Below are 21,527 nucleotides of genomic sequence, written 5' to 3' on the forward strand. Positions count from 1 at the left end.
AAATAAAACATTTTGAATATTTCGATTTTTGTTTTCACACTGGAGCCTAGACATCTTTCAGTCGACTATTTATCAAGATATTTTTAACCATAAATGAACTTTGCACATTTAAACCGGAAAAGTAAAGAGGTTAATCAGTATTAATTGCATTATTAGAATAACTGTAAACAAACCACATGATTTGTTTCCGTGGCATATAATTCATGTGATATCTATTATGTAATCACGTTCTTTAGTCACACAAGTATGCCCTAGATTATAGACAGGATTGCTCATATTTTGAAAGACCTGCTAACATTCCGGCCGAATGTTATCAAGTACATTTGTACTGGCCTGTCTTTGAGATATATAAAGCTGTGATCTGAAGTATAATTAACAAAGTCAAGAGTCCTTGTAAGGAGCAAACCATTTTTGTTCAGATAGAAAACTTATGGATTTAACAATGCAAACGTTTATTTTCATAGCTGTCATTACATTAATGGCGTTTTGTATCGTGTCTTCAAAGTCAGTTCAAGAGACACAGTCTGCTGAATTGGATCAAAAGATTAGGATTATTGTTGAAAACATTCTGAAGGAGGAGAAAAGTAAGATTAGGCCAGAAAAAAGTGACGTATACTTACAAAATAGAGTTGAATACCTTGAAAATAAAGTGAAAACTATGGAAGCAAAGCTGGTGGAGCAAACTGAGACTATTGCTGACTTACAGAATGAGATACGAGGGCTACATGATATTGCTGATGCGAATATCGGACTGGAAACGGAAAACATGATCAAGAATTCGAATAAAGTAGAAAGAATAACAGAAAATGGCCAAAGAGGAAGAAGAGCGGCTGCTGTTGCTAACGTGGCCTTTTCAGCGTATCTGTCACATACAAACTCTCATACAGTAATTGGAAAGGCGATCAGGTTTGACAAAGTTTTACTCAACGACGGAAGTGGTTATAATAATTACACGGGGGCATTCACAGCACCTGTGACTGGTGTCTATCTCTTCACGTTCAATTTTGACACAAAAAAACTAACATTTATTCGTCTCGTAGTAAATGGAGTGAACCAAGTCGATGCCGTAGCGAACCCACATACAAACGCACAGAGCCGTCAGGCAATTTCGATGGGAGCAAATACCGCCATTGTTCATGTGCAACATGGTCAGGCTGTCTTGGTGGAAGCATACGAAGTTCCTGATGGCGAGGTGACATCAAGCGATTTATTTAGACTCTGCACATTTTCTGGAGTTCTTCTTTACTGACGTGTATGTACTTTAAATTGTTCAGAATTTGATTCACATAACTATCTGTGTATTGAATATCATAGTGCTTATTGTATACCATATATAGTAAACTCTTGCAAATCAGGCTGCAACTGCATTTTTTTGTTAAATTTCTTCGAGATCAATGTAAAATCATTGGTATAGCAAAGACGTTCATTTTCAGTCTCTGGACATGATATAGTACTATGTATGTGTTTGAGCAAACGGACTAGCTTTACATACAAGCTGGCTACACACTTAATTTATATTTCTCTATTGATAAATATCAATAATTGAAATTCTACTTAGTAAAAATGCAAAATTTAAGGGAGTAGACCTGTAACACCAACCGCTAATTTCCGTTCTATTACGTAATCTCCGAATTTCGGCATTTTCCGGTGGTCACCGAAGTCAAAGAAACTGCAATTATGACCTAAATTACTGCTGGTGAATTCCGAAATGTACGGAAAAGAATTACGTAATCGTACGGAAATTGTCGAATGCTACTACAGGTCCACTGCCTTGAGAAAATGTGTTTTTTTTTCTATTTTGAATTGTTATAGCTGTGTTTGCTTCTTTAAGCTTGAATCATCCCAGCTTGTAGCGTTTAGATACGGAAACAAATAAAACAAAATTTTACTGCAAAAATGGTGTTTGTTTATATAACGTTATAGACGTTATTTTGTCTGTGTATCCATTAAATTATCTTTTAAAATAACGTACATTATACAAAAAAGTAAAACAATAGCAGCCTCGGTTCGATTTGGCTGCGTTTAATGCTTCTATGGAATCTTCTTTTATTTTATTGTCTTTTTATGAGAGGTTCAATTATAATAATGCATCTGCCATCAAAAATATTGAATTGTTTCCATTGTCCCAAAAACTAACAACACAATTTCAAAGATAGTTATGATGCAGATGTTCGGAAAGTATAAAATCATACTCGTCAATTACATTTTTGGTAAAATAACGATACTTTTCATGCAAGTAAGTGACAGTCTCTATCAATTCCAAAAATGCACGAGATATCAATGCACAAGCAAGCACGTGATTTTCGCTTTTTCCCAGGTTACGCTTCAATTGTAAGGTAAAGCAACTGTTTTCATTGGCTTAAATAATCACTCAAAGACGCACTACAAAATAACTGTATTCTTTTGTCTTTCCATGATGGCAATTATACATTCTTTGCATGAAGAAAATGAAACATATTAAGTATCTAGTTACAAATTGATAGTGTCATATAAAAGGCCAAGACAATGTGTTTTTAATGTCTTAACATGCTCTTGAATTAATGTAGCAATATGTACATAAATCAGTGTATAATTTAGTTAAAATTTCAATCTCATTTTCTTTCTACAATGTAAGATAGTAATTCCTCTATATTCTTAAAACTATGTTGAAAAGAGATTGACTGAGTAAGTGTTTGGTCGCGGGTTTACCCCGCTGCCAAAGTTACAAGTGAATTTCTGACAATCATATAGCATCTTTAATTTATTCTTAATCACACCTGAAGGATGTTCATGTGCTACACAAAATAGTCCCATTAATAAACAATGCGGATGAATTATCAATGGTCAAGCAGTTCTAATTCAACCTCTATCCATTCACACTGACTATTTAGATTATATAAGATATATCAATGATAAGGTATTCCAGCCCATGCTTACATCACTGATTTCCAGCTGGCAATTTAGATAAGCTTATGTAAGGTCAGGCAGAGTTCATTTTAGATATTTGTATTTGTTTCGCATACATGTATATTTACAGATTGGCATTTGCTTTGTTGCAAGTAGATTGTAACCAACAGATCAGGTATACTATAGTAAGTAAGTAAGTAAGTAAGTAAGTAAGTAAATTCTTTATTTATAGAGGGTAACCCATTTAGCAAAGCTAGTACAATTTCTTGTCCAAAGTATTCCTCAGCAATCACTGGCTGGAATTCCTTTAAACTTCCCTCCCAATAGGAAATGCACATATTATCTTCATGTTTCCTTACGCAATAATGCATATTTTGGGGAGCATCCATCAGTTTTACTAATATTTTCTTGTTTCATAAAGTTACATTTTGTACAGGTGACATTACATTTTTACTGTGATAGAAGAATGTAAATGCAAATGCTCTCTGCTTTGTCCTAGCTGTAAATGAAAGGCACTGAGGAACACAACAGTTGCCATTAAACAGAAAATAAATCTACCAAAACCCGCAATCACCAGACGTTTCAAGGCTTTATTTAGATGAAGTTGTGAAAACACATTTATTCAGGAAGGACCTAAATTGCCCACCTGAAAACTTGAAGTATAGTTATCGTATTGCCAATTTACATTGGGACTATAAATAGATACCTGCCGCGGGAAAGGAGACGTTTTCTTCAGGAAGCTGCATGTTATGATATAACAGCCAAGTTCTCGTCATTGCATTATAAAATACGGCTGAGTTTTGTATGCTTTCGAAGTGTCTTCTATTGACTCTGTTGAAAGGCATGGAGCTGTAATGACAATCGGTAATTTTACGTTTTTCTCCGCATGAGATTTCGGCATGCAGAATGTTACTGAAATTAACTTGTATCAGTTATATCTAGGAATATCTAAGACCGAAGAGCGCCGAAATAAAATTCGTGTATATTCATTACCAGCTGCTAGTTAAAATGACAATGTATTGTCTATACCGACAAGTATTTCACCTTTTCAACTATCTCACAGAAAAGTCAAAGATAATTAAATAATATTTTGCATAGTACCACTTGTTGCATCAAAGTACTAAAATAATTGGTATACAGAACATATAATATTTCACTTACGTTCAAACTTGCACGTATGTAAACACTATCTCATTAGATTACATAACATAGTTTCGTGGTCACAAGCATATGTCATATTGTGCTTATTTATGCCAGTTCTTTTTATTGACTCATCAAATATTGGAAATGTTATGGAATATGGTTGAATAATTCCATGATATATCTGGTCATTTACTCTAATGGAAGTATCCCTCATTAATAAACTTGCAATGACGTATATAGATCTAAAGATGCAATAAATTATTAATAAAATATATTACCACACAGCAAAACTCATATCAATAATCAATATTTAAACCTTCATGGAATCAAAGCGGTTCGCTCAAATATCTCAATTATTTAAAAGTCTAGGTGGCACTTTAGTTGGTAATTCTGTTTTCATGGATTAATTGTCAGGTAGACGTTTAGATATTTGATTCATGTGATATTACTGTAATCAGCTTGCAATGTTCACATTTTCATATTATGTGGTGACAATGTGTTATTATTTTTCTTTAGTCCATTTCTGTTATTGCATGCGTGACATAATAACCATATTATTTCTTAAATGTAATCCAACGCTTTCCCGTACTTTTATCATGCCATTACTATAACAACTGCCTGAAAGCAGGCTTTCTCAGGTCAGTGACTTGAGAACACTTTACACTGTTTAAACCTATGATTAAATCCAAGGACATCAGATTGTGTCCATTTTGCCTTTAAAAATTATTACGCCCTTATACGACACTGAAGTAAGACTTTAAAATCCCAAAATGTAAAAAAGCGGAAAAAAACAACAAATGCTAACCTTGTGTTTTGTAACCACATCTCTGTTTTGCTGAACACGAAAGAATAATTTCAATTTGTTCCCCAAGTGAAATTTTATCCGAAATTCAGTTGCTAGACGGATACCCATTCTCACCAAGCAAACGTTTGAAGTGAATTAAATTCACACGACATAACGCCGATTCGCAGAAAAAATAGGCAGTACCGTTTCATCTACAGTTGATTTTATTCCATGAAAGTCCATTCCAGATGCAATATTCCATGATGTAAGTGCAGAGAGCTAAAATCCTGAACAAACGCTTTTGCATGAGTCATTTTCCGTTTTCTACGAGCGTTTCCGTTATAAAAACATTTTTGTGGTAATTGTAAATATGGTAGGCATACGCTATACATTAGTGACATGGTCTCACGTACATATTAAGAGCGCGTTTATAAAAATATTGGCGTAAATGCCTTTTAGCAGTTATTCTAAAAAACAATATGGCGTCATTTGAAGAGAAAAATAAAGAAAGAAGCGGCAAAAAATTGGAAGCTCGTCTTCCAGACCATATAGTTAGAAACCTTTAAAGAAGTACCGGGTTTTCTTTCTCACAAAGACATTAGTTTGGTCGCGAGTACAAACATTATTTGCACCACTGTACAAATTTTATCTTATTTTACTCTGTTCATGTAAACTTGGTCTAAACGACAGTCCTAGTTATCGACTACTCTAATTGTAAGAGTTCATTTATGTTATTGCCAGTACATAATTAATAGACTTCTTATGACGCACAAGTCTTCTGAATGTCTTGAGTCGAAGCAACGCTTGCTCCTATCGTTTTGTATCAAGTAATGTTCTTGTGACAGATATCCCACAGCCAAATTATTTGACATTATTGAGTGTAAGGGATATTTATGTTCATTATGCACAGAAAATATTTTCGTTGAACGATCTTGAAATGCTGTCTCACAATGGTTTATCCAATGCTGTGAGCGAAGAAACGATCGACTACTATCAAGAACTGTTCTTGCTGACAGGAACGTATCCCCCAACAGCAATATTTAGAAGAGTTATTGAAAGTCGTAAGGTGGATAGTGTTGTCTCATTTGAAACTGCTTTTGAAAATGTAGTCATTTTCGCGTTTGCAACACGAGGACAGATAGGAAATGTGTCCTTGACAACAATTACGAGGAAAAATATTACCAAGATGCCAAGGAGACAAGAAAGAATGGGGTGTCGATATCTGCCGACATAAAAACATTGTGTCGGCAGTTTTCGACCCCATTAGAAAATTCATAGTCTAGATTGTTCCCTTACCTGTCGATTTAGATTTTTTATGCTTCTTTCAGAACAGAATAGATCTTTATTATATACATATATTATTTCTGTAAAAAAATCGGCTTGTATTTCTCAAGTAAATATCAACAGGCAGGGAAAAAATCGGTATTGTACCTTTTGTATTGAATGTTGCCGGACTACTTTCATTAATATGCATGACCTGACACAGTTCTATACATAACGTACATAAAAACGTCACTAAGGTCCATTTTAATATCGATAAACATTGAAGATTCAGTAACAAAACGGGAGGAGGCATATTATTAAAAGGTTATTATAGTGCCCTGCTCAGTAGCTTAAGATCTCGGATTTTGTAGTTGGCTCTCGTCGATTTTGCAAGGTCGGATCACACTCGGCGCTTGCATGCCTCGTGAGATCCTGTCTGGCAAATATCCACTCGGGCACACGAATACAGCATCCCAAATCGAGCTACTGTTATAATAGCCCTATTTTATTGAGACTTTGAAAGCTTCTTATAAGAGACATAAGTGCTACTGAGCGCTCGACCTAGTTTCTGAGAAAAAGTGGCAGGGATTCTGTTTGCCAGTCTGTTTATCAATGTGTCTGTTCGTTTGTCAGTGTAATTAACTCAAAAAATATTTTCGGTTGCCTACGTTATCAGATCTAGACTCTGCTATAAACTATTGCTAAATATATTACTAAAACAGCAGGTCCATGGTTTGGCTTAGTTTACAGACATGTAACTGTACGAACACTTAACCCTGCTCATTCGAAAAATAAAAAATGTCACGAAACTAAGATGCTTGGACACCTCTTATATATTCTCTACAGCTGTGTATTCTAGACATTGAAATCGTTGTGTTTCGTCCTTTACTGGCTTTTAAAAGTTCTACTGACTGTATACTAAGTTTAGAGCAAGTCTAGGTCTACTTGAATGTGTGTATAACATCAAGGAAAAAGCGTCGGCCTTATACACAAGGCCAATATACAATCTAGCTCTAGCCAAATGATGAAAAGTCTTAAACAACTTGCAACTTATGATCATTTTATCTATATATTTCTAAGTGTTACAACTGACTTCTCTTCATCTCGTAATTTACTTAACCTTTGTCAACATACTTAGTGGATTTAAAAAAAATGTGAGGGTGTCCATAACTGCCGAATGGTGTCGGTAACTGCCTCCATGACTGTTTGTTTGTGTGGTTGTCATATACTCGTATTGCCTTACAGCTGTTGCTATATGTTCTATTTGATGATGCGAATGAATAATTAATAACGTTGAAAATCGGTTTCAACTAAGATTATCGTAAGTAAACAATCGGTTATACTATACTAATTTATGCTTACGGTGTCGATAACTGCCGACTTTTGGCTATATACTGTTTATGACACTAAGAATTAGTTTGTTCATAATACGTTATTTTAATTAATGTCTTTGACTTCACTGTCTATATTACGTACTTAGGTTGATTTTTTACATTATTATGTTAGGTGGCCATATGTTAGACTGGCTATAGCCAAATACATGTATGTAAATCTCTTTAAATAAAGTTATTATTATTATTACTATTAACAACACGAATTTCACCTACTTTAAAAATATTTAAAATATATTGCCAATAAGTGTATAATAGCCAGCCACAGTACGCTGGTGAGTTTACCATCTAGAAAAGTTGACTTGTCCTTAGCGGTTGAGCAAGATTTTGCTTTGGAAAGAAATGTTATACATTTTGTATTTACTTTTTCTTAACCAAACGGTGTTATGGTCTGTATACATTTATGCTTCGTGCGAGTGGGTATCCGACTTGAAACTTAATGTTGAATAGAACTTCATTCTGCATCAAATTTTATTGTGATTAACTTTACATCAGGTTAATCTTAGTCTGTCTTCTTTTAATTTATAATGTTTGGGATTTTCACAGCTATTTTAATTCAAATTATCCGATACATGTAAGACTGTGTGTTGACAACATACATCAGCGACGTATTAATTTATGGGTAATTTTAAAGTTATAATACTGACCAGCGAAGATTACGTCGCAAATTTTTTTGGAAGGTCATTTTTCTACAGCAACGCATAAAACATCCGTTCACGAAGACATTGACTGAATAAATTTACCTGTAAATTGACAGATTCCACCGATGGTGGCGGATATAAAAAATGTTACTTTCGGTTTCAGTGACACAACCGCCATCATTCGGATACGTCCGTGACTACGCTAAAGGAAGTGGGCTAATCGTACGGTCCCGTATGAATAGTGAATACAGCGCAGGTGATTATTCGTACGGCAGTTTTGTATTACATTGTACTGAAGTCATTCAACTGATATGTTTTCAACCGATTTCTTTACTTTTCTTTAATTTTCAGTTGCACATGAACAGGAAATGATTTCGAATATAGAAAAAGGCTAATTTTATGTCTGCATGCAATATTGTTGTCATCGTATGACACATATGCAGTAAGTGTGAAAAAAATAAAAATGTCATCTATAGAAGTTCATATCATCGTTTGAGTATCATGTAATATCATATTTCGGTTGATAAGACTAGAACTAATTATTGACAATAATAAGTCCTCTCTCTCTCTCTCTCTCTTTCTCTCTCTCTCTCTCTATCTGAAAGACGCTGCTAAATATCTAAGCGTAAAACTAAGCAAATAAATATACACAATATATCTCATTTGGTCAGAATATGTTGATAACGTCACATCAAAAGCAAAGAATTCAATTAGATTCATCAGAAGGGGAATAAACAAAAAACAAAAAACAGTTTACAACACAATGTCCACCCACACCTTAAACACTGCTCCTCTATAAAAATGAGACTAACATTTACATGTCTTCACTTGGTATCAGCAGTGTTGTGCAAGATTGGAGGACGGCTATCGTTGTCCCTGTATACATAAAGGGCTCACGAAGCAAAGCCAGCAATAACAAACCTATTCTCTTACTTGCAATTGCTTAATTCTAACTGATGGGGCATGTTTTAGAATTAAATATTATTAATCATCTAGATAATAAAATTTGCTTAATTCCTTCCAACATAGCTTCCGCTCAAAACTCAGTTGTGAATCTCAATTTTATTACATTTTAGTCAAGAATTTTAGATTACCTTGAAGCTAGTAAATAGACAGACCTAATAGTAATTGACTTTATCAAATTGTTTGTCAAAGTCGATCACAATCGTCTGGTTTATTATTATTATTATTATTATACCAGATTTATATAGCGTCCTTTTCATGATCAATTTCACATTCAAAGGCGCTTTACGTAGTTCAAATGCAGCCACACAGGACGCATAGCATAATTCATCCTCTATTAGTAAAGACACAGAGCGATCTGACCAGAGGGACAGAGTGAGACAAAGCATCCCCCCCCCCCCCCCCCCACCCCACCCACCGACAGAGATATCAGAAATCAGATACCTTTAAATACAATACGAACACAAAAGATCTTCAATCAGAGCCTTGCCTTTTCTTAACATGCCCGTCACCTGCTAGGCTCACTTAAAAGCACCGTAAAACTCGTTGTTGATGATACAGTAGTTTATCTCACTATAAATATCATGCATGATTGTGAGACTCTCTAGCAGTACCTCCATAAATTAGAGCTGTGGAAAAAGACCCGGTCAAAGGAGTTGAATTCCGATATTGCGAATTGATTAGGGTATATAAAAAGAAATATAAAACATTGCTTTTCGCTATAAGCTACATATCCATGAATTTTAAACTATAAAAATGCTTAATATTTAGGCGAAACAGCAGTGTTACATCACAAAAAAAGACAAACAAGACCCTAAAATACATGAACAGAAATGATCAAATAAATGATAAATGTACAAATTTAAGAAACTTCGTATAAAACATGTTCAACCATAATTGGAATATTGCTCAACTGTTTGAGATTCAACAATCTCTAACACATGGAATTAAAAGATTAAGAAATGCTGCCGCCAGATATGTTCAAATCAAGTATGTCTGTAGATGAAGCATCACAGAAATGTTAATTGTACTGGCAAATGTTAAAACAAAGAGAAATTTCACATCCTTGCATCTCTGATTCTTTTATATAAAATCCGTCATTCGTCCATTATTTTTTTGTAGATCAGTACCGGCTAGACTTTCAGGACCTTCACTTTTATATTCCCTTCTCTCGCACCCATTATCAAGAGAACTCATCCCCCACAAGAACCATTAGACTCTGAAACAACCTACCACATCATGTTAAATCTAGTGCTACTCTTAAAGAGTTCAGGAGTGTTGTACATTGAATGAATTATATGTGAATATATTTAGAATGTTTTAATGCGCATGCTCAGTATCTTCCCGCCACACATATACCTGGAATAGCCGGTAGTCAGTAAAATTTAGAACTATCAACACGTGTTTGTGTTCTCTTTCTAGCACACAATCTGTGGCTGTATTAGATATATAACATAATAAACACCAAATCCAACAAGGATTGGCCTAGATTGTTTAAACCTGAAATATTTGTTTTATCATCTTTTAACCTGTAACTTGCAATATAATAGTGCTTCCGAGGGATCTACTTTTCAGATTATATTAATCGTCGTTGTCGACCAGACAGTCGCCTCCCAGTCACAGTCAGTCATTGACAATGGGGACTATCTAGTTCTGGCTAACATAACTGACACAGTTTTTATTTTCTGATGGCCGCATTCATTTAGTTATGGCGAAACCCCATTTTTTAACTAACCAGTATCAAACCGCAACATCTCGCACAGTCTCTCGTGAGAACTCATGATGTCGTGCAACAGTTCAGAGCACGTGGTTATTCTTGAAAATCAGTATCAAAATTTTACCTATATATGAATTTATATAATCACATAAAATCTATAAAACAACATACAATTTCTCAGAAAATGTCAATAAATAACGATTCTCTACAGCCTATTGGTTTTTCAAAATGAAGAGTACCCTGACCAGGCGACAACTGAATGACGGACAAAATATTGCAGACAGGGGTACCAATTTGAAACTTGTGTTCAAATTATGTTGCATGGATTATTTATGCCAGATCAAAAGGAAAATTGATTAGAAATATTGTATAGTAAAAGGTGAGTCCATTGAATTTGATAAAATTATAGACTTCTGGAACGAAGGTGTTAGGTGTCAGTACGGGATTCATTTTAGCTCAGAGATCCGTAACCGCATATTATATAAACATCTTTGAGCTGAACTTTTAGCTAGGGACTACTGTGCAGATGTAGACAAATTGATTGTGAAACGTACGGGACCGTAATACGAGCCACGCTAAATGATTGTTCGTACGGGACCGTACACAGAGCCACGCTAATCTATTTTAAGAAACAAAACAACAACATGTCTAGCACATTCGTATCGCATTTTCTGGTAAACTGCGTTTCCTTTTATTTTACAACAGGCTAAATTTTATAACATTAATGCATTTTTTGTAGAAATGGCATCGAAAAGCAAAATATTTGTAAATTTCTGCATTTATCCGCCGTTTTACACAAAATCCTATCACGGCCGACCATCCATTGTTGTTTTCGACGTATTTAAATTTTTGTCACGTGACACTGTCTTCGTTGGTTTACGGACTTCGGCGAAGCCTGGCGAGTGAATTAGTGTAAAGCTGGTCATTAAATATTTCATGGTTTTATATCTATTCGTATCTCAACAATATTTGGCCATCCAAGTCTAACTAATGGGCAAATTTGTTCATTAGACTGTCTTCTACAAATCTACAAAGTTATTTGCTTTATTTTAAGGGTGATGTTTACCAGTATTATAACTTTAATTAAAAAATTTAGCAAAAGAGTGCTTTAACACTATTTATGCACGATGGGTGGTTATACGTCGGGCGTAATTATTTCACGAGGGCGCAGTCCGAGTGAAATTATTTGTACGATGTATTACCACCCGAGTGTACAAATAGTGTTAAAACACGGTTGTGCTATAAATTATTTCGATTCTAATATGCCCTTAATCTAAAACAGTAGATAAAATATAGAAGCGCTCTTTCTTGGTCGCAACAAAAACTTTGACGTCACCGCACGTTAACGTGACGTCATTCTAGCGTAAGAGTGTTTTAACAGAGACAGCCATATTAGAATGTAGGGATAATACACGTTTTTTTGTGTATTAACGTCTGCAGAAGCCCGCGGGATTGTTTGTGACCGAGACCGAAGGTCGAGGTCACAAACATATCCCAAGGGCTTCTGCAGGCGTTAATACACAAAACAAACGTGTATTGTCGCTATTCTTGCATAAAAAAAACATTACACGACGACTAAATGCATTGTTTTCATATGTGATGACTTGACGATTCCGGTACATTTTTTATTTACCATTCTTGTTATTCTTGGAAATGGTAAACATGTTTTAAATATCCATAACCGGGGCACACATAACAATAACACTACTAAAAGCGTGATTTGAAGGTTTTTGAGCATCTTATTTTTATTTTTAGTTATTACAAACGTTACATTACACATAATTTTGCATATAACTAAAAAAATTGATAAACAGGAACACAATTATTTTAAGAATAACAACTTTACATTCGAATTATATTGAGTACGAACAAACAGAGTACGGATGAGTACGAAGCTAGTGACTAGCTTTCGAGGTTTATTATATGAATTCTGCGAACAGTCAGGTAAAAACAAACCGACTGATACTAACAAAAATCATTAATATAATATCTAAAAACGGGCAATAGCACAAGTTACACGCGATACTTATTTATTCACAGTTATTTACAATAACTGAACAGACGCTTTGTAAAGGGAGTAAACTCTAAGAGAAGCTAGTGCGTACATTGATGGGGGCAGTACGTTTGGGCTTGGAAACTGATACAGCTAAACATACTACGGATTACATTGTATCTATAATGATGCAAGAAGAGGTTATTATGGAAGAAACAAGTTGCAGATGACAAATATCAGTCTACGCAGAAATACATACATACGTCCCTGACAAAGCATTTCAAAAATAAAAATCATGTATTAACAGCACGTGAATTGCCTTGTTTGCACACGATTTTTCTCCCGTTTATGCATGGGCGGATCCAGTGAAAAAAGTAGTTTTTATGCAAGAATACAAGTTTCGGCACAGCATCAGTAATAAGATGCATCTATCAAGCGTATGTGTAACGGCATGTGACAGAAAAGCATTGTTTTTATTAAGTGAAAGCGTCTTTACATGTATGGTGTACAATTTGGGTGAAAAGTAAAGAGATAAATCAAGTAATGACAAAAATGAACCTGCGGGTATAAAGACATAATATACATGTAAGTAGAAAATTGTAGTTTTATACGTGCGGGTACAATTTTCTACCTACATGTATATTTTCTATTTATATCCGTACAGTTTTATTTCTTCTTGTATCTCTCTACTTTCACCCAAACGTTACAACATACATGTGACGACGCTTTCCCTTTATAAAAACGATGTTTCCTGTCACATTCCATTACAGAGACGAATCGTGGTAGATGCACCTAATTACTTTAATACAAAATGTAGTGCCAAGTACGTTGCTAATGTTTAAGAATGCATAATTCAGAACTGAAAGCTCAGACGGAAACACATAAGCACAGATCAATACCTATATTGATGACACGACCGACTCGGGACAATAGCAAAATGTTCTCAGAGAATATTAACAACTTCATTATGATCTCAGAAACTGTCAAAAAACATAACTCTGATGTTCTTCGATTCCCAAAGGAGGTAGTAAAGTGCATTTATAATGTCATTCTGCAATGTTCAAAGCGCAATTTTTCAAAGAAATCGTTTTGCGTGGATGTATCTAACGGGTGATTGAACATATAACTTGCTACAAAAGCTGTACTATGGTAATATATGAACATGTTCTGTATTTAATCTAAAAAACTAAGAATTGAAAGAAAAACTAAATATTCTCTTTCTTTTAGGAACAATAGTCGTTTTATACATATAGGAATGTACTGCATTATTCCTCGTTTTATTTAGAGACAAATAAAGTACTAGTAGCATGGATACATTTTCAGTATGTACTTGCACATTCACGTACCCGAACATATATGAAATCGCATCCTCCCACCCCCCACCCCACCCCACCCCACCCCCTGATACGAAACATAAAAGGTTTTATTTGTTTGTTTGTTTTTGGTTTAACGCCGTTTGTCAACAGTATTTCAGTTACGTAAACCAACCAGTGTTCCTAGACTCTAAACCAGTACAAATCGGTTCTCCGCAAGTAACTGCCAACTTCCCCACATGAATCAGAGGTAGATGACGAATGGTCTTCTATCAAATCGCCACTCAATATGATTTCAAGCAGACGACATTACATTACATAAGCAGTCACATAAATAAAAGTAAATGTATTGAATTAGGTGAATTACATTATTAGGAAAGAGTCTCATTACAGCAATATCAATTAATATTGGGTCGTGGTTTGGCCCTGATCACAAATATTATCGGCAATTAGAGTAATATTCAAACAATATCACTTTTCTTGTGTTGGTATTTGTGTGAGTTGATTGATAAATAAATAAATCATACAGCACACAGCAATATATAAGGATCTTTATATTGAAATAACATAACAAACGTTTCAGCTTACAGGTATTTTATTTCTATATCGTGTTTTATCTTGTTTTATTTCTATTCTTTTTATTCTTAAGTGTTGTCTACACACTAAGTCTTTCGTTTATTCATATTTTGAGGTGACAAACAGATTTTATCAGGCTGAAAGTCACTTTTTTTTACATCCTTGCTCTGTTTCATATAAAAGTGAATATTACTGATCTGATCTTCGTACCTTTATAGAATATAACTTTTCTTACACCTTCTTTTTATGAGATTTCTATCATAAAATGACCAGAAACAGAAATAAAACTTCTTAGTGAAATGCCATGCCTTGGTGATTCAACATTTATAGTATAAACATGTAAACCGTCATATTTCTTGCAGAATACATTCTGAAAGTGAAGAAATTGTTTTCTTACACGAAAATGCGCAAAAATGGAAAAATTAAAATCTATTTACGTGGGACTTCTTTCGATAAGGAACATGGTCCGGTTATAAGGATTTTAGTTTGCTTATCGGTATAGTTTTACCAAATCGTTCCCAGCTGTATATATGTATAATTTATGTATATATTTTCAATTATTGAGACATGCTATTATATGATGGTGTATATTGATCAAAAGATGTGCAGAAATATACTGACATTTATTTTCTCACAACAAAACTAATATCGACAATCAATGACTGCTATATAAATTTACTGTTCGATCTTTCATTCCCATTTCCAATAATTTCCGTACACGCCAGAATATCTCACAGTCTTTCTAATAGAGCACGCAATGCTGTTTTAATGGGCTGTGTTTCCGAAGGTGACCGTTCTCATGACAGGTAATTTCAGTAAACCGTGACGTTTTGCCCAAATACTTGTGAGGTTAATTCAAATCTCCATGACAATTTTACGAAAGACTTTGTGAGGTAAATTCGAGACTTTGTGTCAGCATCATTAGGCCTCCAACTCCGTTTCTAGCGGGTAACCAGTAGAGGTAAATGACCGCCGTAGCAACGAGCGTTAGTAAAATGTCGTTAAACACTGTCAAAGAAATAAAGCTTATTAATTTAGCTGCTTCAGCTCAAACTTCTGAATAAAGTCAAATGTGTCTAGATAAGATATTTGTAGTAGCTTGACAAGACCTATAGGGTATTAAAGAAACAATTATCACTATGATTTGTATATTGGGAATGTACATGAATAAAAATAAGGTGACTGAAGCGTAAAAAAGATGTTTACGTATTTACTGATATTACGTAAAATACACGTTTTTCGAAACCAGATCGTGTTATACAAAAAAGGCACAAACGAGATCTGAAATTTAGCCAATGTGACATTTTTAACCAAAAACAGTATTTACAATTAACCATTTAACGACACATCTAAGCAGTTATGTTTCATATGTAATTTGCTATCCGTAGTTGGACAAAAACTGTGTTTTCCCTTATTAAATATAAAGTGGGTCTAAATACGCCAATTCGAGGGGCAGATTGATTTTTCACAATGTTGATCAAATTTATCAAACTTCTCAAATATGACAGGTATCAACAATATTATCGATTGTCATGGTTATCCGTAATTTCGTAAGCTTATGAAATTTTGTTTATTTATTTGTAGTGTCAAATAAAATGTCACTTGTTGATGATATTTTTGTCTATAATGGAAGGCTACAACCAGTACAGTGCACAATAGCACTTTCTTTGTGAGAGTATGTGTATGGGCTGATTGATAAATAAATCAATTATACCACAGGCAGCTTTAGATAGGGATCTATATATTGGAATAACATATTTAACGTTTCAGGTTCTAAAGGTACGCATTTCACTTTATTTTCATGTTCGTCAGTGCTTAGCCAAAATACAAATAATATGTAAACTGAAAAGTTTTGAAAACACGAACTTTTGTTGCTGTTCTGCCAAAGATTATTTTGAATATTTGAAATAAAATGTTTGAAATGACAAATTACTTACAACTACGTATAATGTCCAGTTTGAGTCAATTACTCATACGCGATATTTTCTGCGAAGAATTTAATGCGTTTGTTGGGGTAAATTAAGAAAAACAGTTCTTTTACAACTGCCAGATTGATAGAAAACCCTTCCTATCAACAGAATCTGAACGTTTCGAAGTGCTCAATGTTTTATTTATAAAACGATTTTAATTCCTGTGATGCTAGCCTCGTTCTCAAAACTGGTAGTAAAACAGGCATAAGGAGAGGTATTTGTTTATCAGCTAAATTTCAAAGTTCATATGCACGAATATAGGCTGCATCGACCGTAAGACTATTTAGCATGCATAAACAGTTACATGAGAAATTACTTTTGATTTTTTATTCTTCTAAATTTCTCCGCTTTTTGAAAATAATTTTGAAATGTGTAGGTCTGCAGCTCTCAACTGTAGATTTTCATTCTGTTTTGAAAATGTACAAATGTTGCCTTTGTCAGAGGGTTTAATCAATAGGTCAAAAGCTGTACGTAAATTCGTAATCTATGTCTGCTTGTGTATTTTTTTCTCGCATTGTCCGACTGATTACTAATCAAAAGCCATTTACTGGTGCTACGTATGTTTTTCTCTGAAATGAAAGACTATACAGTTTTCGCCTTGCTAACCGATTAGTAAGCAAATCAATGATACTGGCAGTAGATAGGCATCTTTACACTGCAATAAAAAAGGAAAGGTTTCCGCTTTAAAAGGTATTTCATGTCACTTTGAAATACTTTTCTTTTTTATTTATGTTTGTAATTCCGTACTTCAGTACACATATAGCAATAAATCAGGCCATTTAGTGCCTTTATCATATGCGTTTAGATTTTTCTGTATAAAATAAGATAAAGTTCTAGGTCATATATTTCTTTGAAATAACGACGCAGTCATAACCATTCCTTATTTTGTCTATTTCTGTGTATGTTGTTAAAAGGCAGCAACAATTTACAATTAATTAATTTAATTTACAATTTACATACAAAGGATGTGGTTTTAAGCTTTTGGCTTTTTCTATGTGAATCGACGGCTATTATCATCTAAGGAAAAAACAATTTAAATTAGGTTTTGTAACAAAGCTTTTATGAACTATTGACATGATACAGACTCGCATACAGTTTTTTTTTCGACCAGCCGAAATATCTATATATAATCTTTATAGCACCTGCTGTCAGCTTTCGATAATTTTGTTACATACAAATCTATGTTTAATTAAAACTTCTAATTTTGACTCTATAGCAATAAAACACTCAGTACTTGCATATTCGCGTACCCGAACATGTATGAAATCGCAACCCTTCTGATACGAAAAATAGAAGATTTTATTTGTTTGTTTTGGGTTTAACGCAGTTTTTCAACAGTACTTTAGTTACGTAACGGCGGGCAGTTAACCTAACCAGTGTTCCTGGATTCTTAACCAGTACAAACTTACTGCCAACTTCCCCGCCTGAATCAGATGTCGAGGACGAATGATTTCAGACGTAGTGTCTTTTATCCAATCGTCACGCAATATTATTTTTATTTATCAAATATTAAATTAAATAAAAAGAAATAATTGAACACCCCGGATTTATTGGACTCAACTGCCACAATATCATAAGTGAATTGCGTTATTAGGAGAGAGTCTCATTACAGCAGTATCAATTAATATTGGGTTGTGGTGTGGCAGTGATTGCTAAGCAAACATTACTGGCAATTAGAGTGTATTTCAAACAATATCACTGTTCTTGTGTTGGTATTTGTGTGTGTTGATTGATAAATAAATCTATCATACTGCAGGCAGAAATATATAGGAATCTTTGTATTGGAATAACATAACAAACGTTGCAACTTACAGGTATTTCATTTCTATATCATGATTTATCTTTTTATTTAAGTATCTGTTATCAAGCAATTTGTTTTGGTATTTTTATATACTGAGTATTTCATTTGTTTTATTTCAATCCTTTTTATTCTAAAATGTTGCCTAAACATTAAGCCAGGCTTTCGTTTATTCCTATTTTGATGTGACAAAAAGATTTTATCAGGTTAAAAGTCACTAATTCCAATCCTTCTTTATTTCATATAAAATCGAACATTTCAGATCTGGTTTACGTACCTTTATAGAATACGACTTTTCCTACACCTTCCTTTCATGAAATTCATATCACGAAAAATAGAAAGAAAACTGAACGTTGAATAGTTAATAGTGAAATGACAGACCTTGATGATTTAATATTTATAGTATAAACATGTAAACCGTCACATTTCGTGCAGAATACATCTAACATTGAAAAATTATGCTCAAAGAACTCGTTTTACACGAAAAATGCGCAAAAATAGAAAAATTAAAATCTATTTACTAGGGACTTCTTTCGATAAAAAACATGGTCCTGTTATAAGGATTTTAGTATGCTTGTCGGTATAGTTTTACTAAACGTTTCCAGCTGTTTTTTGTTGTTTTTTTTTGGCTTCATTTTTTTTTTGAGGCATGCTCTTATATGATGATGTATATTGATCAAAAGATGTGCAGAAATATACTGACAAAGATTTTTTTCTCTCAACAAAACTAATATCAAAAATCAATGACTGTTATATAAACATTTGAACCATGTATTAATCAACTGTTCAGTATTACACTTCCAATACCAATAATTTCTGTTCTCGCCAGAATGTCTCATAGCCTTTTTAATAGAAACAATCCATAGGAGTTTTAAGCATGCAGTGCTGTTTTAATGAGCTGTGTTTCCGAAGGTGACCGTTCTCAGGCAATTTATTTACCATACTTTCAGTAATAGGTATAAAATAAAGTTCAAGACGATTTGACGAAAGACTTTGTGTCAGCATCATTAGTCCTCCAACTCCAGCGGATGACCTACTTCCAGAGTGCAGTAGCCGTAGCAGTAAGAGTTCGGCATTTTTAAACAGACAAATACATAAAGCTTATTGATGAATATACATATAGAACTAGTCTAGATTTAGCTGCTTCAACTCAGACTTCAGAATAAGATCTAATGTGTCAATATATTATTAAATGGTTTAAAACATATTTGTAGTAGCTTGATAAAAAGAAACAATTATCACTATCATTTGTACAATGTCGAAAAGTGTCTGAATGTACATGACATGAATAGAAATAAGGTGACTGAAGGATAAAAAAGATATTTACTTATTTACTGATATTACGTGAAATACACGTTTTTTTTTCGAAACCAGATCGTGTTATACAAAAAAAGGCACAAACGAAATCTGAAATTTAGCCAATGTGACATTTTTAACCAAAACTGTGTTTATAATTAACCATTTATCGACACATCTAAGCAATTATATTTCATATTTTGTTTTAATATTTTATTTGAGTCTCATCCATTTTATACATATATACAAACAATAAAAATCATATATATCATCAGTAAATGGCCATTCTATATAGAATTACAAGAGACTATCTAAAAAAAAACAACACAAGAGCTGTCCATAAGACAGCGCGCTCGACTTTTCTCAGTGCTTGACTCTGAATGAGAGCTTTGCCAGTAAAAAAAAAAAAAAAAAAAAAAAAAAAAAAACCAAAAACATTCCAAGTTAAAAAGGGACAGAAATCTAATCAGAGTTATGGGAATTGTGTCTCCTGGTGTAGACCTTGATTGTAAATAACTATTTAGAGTTTCAAGTCAAAAACTCTGATAGTAACAAAGATATTGACCTTTAACAAAAAATTCTAAGTTAAAAAGGGACATAATTCTGTCAAAAACCAAACCAGAGTTATGGGTATTGTTTCTTCTGGTGTAGACTTAATGGTAAGTAAGTATTTTAAAATTCAAGCCAAAAGCTTTGATAGTAACAAAGATATTTAACTTTATCAAAATCTTTAACCAAAATACTAATTTAAAAAGGGGCATAATTATGTCAAAATTCAAATCAGAGTTATGGGGATTGTTTCTCCAGGGATGGTAAATAAGTATTTTAAGTTTCAAGTCAATAGCCTTGATAGTAACAGAGATATATTTGACTTGACTTTATCAAAAACTTTAACCAAAATTTCTAAGTTAAAAAAGAGGCATAATTCCTTCAAAATTTAAAGCAGAGTAATGGGGATTGTTTCTCATGGTGTAGACTTTGATAGTAAATAACTATTTTTAGTTTCAAGTCAATAGCATTGATAGTAAGAGAGATATTTGACTTTATAAAAACTTTATTCTTCGAAAAGTCGAGCTAAAAAGTACATTACACTATTAAAATCACAGTAAAGCTATTTCAAGTGTATTCTGTTGTATTTGTGTTGTGTTCATTCCAAGTGGTGTGTGTGTTTGTGTATGTGTGCGTGTGTGTACTTAAGTTGTATGGATATATGTACTGTGTTGTGTTTGTGTTGTGTTGTACATGCATGTATGTGTGTGTGCGAGCCTGTGTTTGTAAAGTATTACCTCTGACATCAACTAAGGTACTTCCTATGCAAAACTGGTATTTATATCAATACAGAATTACAGGAGACTAATTATTATCACTGTTAATTTGTACACATACATCTTTTTACATAAACCATATTTATATGATAGAAACTGAGGAGCAGTCGCTAATTGAAAATTAAAAAATTCTTAAAACCAAAAAAGTATTAAGAATCTGACCACTAATATGGGCACTACTGCGCAATTACGAAATGGTTTAAAAAATCAGATATCACCCTGGATCAGATCAAGGATGAACTAATTAGCAACTGCTTCTCAGATTTGATAAAAATACTCAACACATACTACAGAGTAAAACAAGATGTTACATCAAGACATTATTTATATTGATAAAACATCAGTGTTTTTATACAATGTTAAAAATCATACCTAATTATACAGGATGTTAAATCTAAGTTGAAGAATACTGTAGCAGGTTTTTGCGGTCACAATAGTCATATCTTTGTTGGAGAGTACAAAAACTAG

The 21,527-nt window shown here is 33.6% G+C and overlaps 1 protein-coding gene across 1 annotated transcript; it reads left to right on the forward strand.

Moving 5' to 3' along the window:
• Nucleotides 1-308: 308 nt before the first annotated feature.
• LOC123559251 (EMILIN-1-like) lies at nt 309-1,774 on the forward strand. The gene has a single exon (XM_045351051.2). It carries the CDS (start codon nt 431-433, stop codon nt 1,247-1,249), a length of 819 nt encoding a protein of 272 aa, XP_045206986.2. The 5' UTR covers nt 309-430; the 3' UTR covers nt 1,250-1,774.
• Nucleotides 1,775-21,527: the final 19,753 nt, after the last annotated feature.

Source organism: Mercenaria mercenaria, chromosome 5 (assembly GCF_021730395.1).
Source record: "Mercenaria mercenaria strain notata chromosome 5, MADL_Memer_1, whole genome shotgun sequence".
Taxonomy (NCBI): Eukaryota; Metazoa; Mollusca; class Bivalvia; order Venerida; family Veneridae; genus Mercenaria; species Mercenaria mercenaria.

Coding starts and splice junctions, on each gene's coding strand:
- LOC123559251 (XM_045351051.2), top strand. CDS start 431: ATGGATTTAACAATGCAAACGTTTATTTTCATAGCTGTCATTACATTA.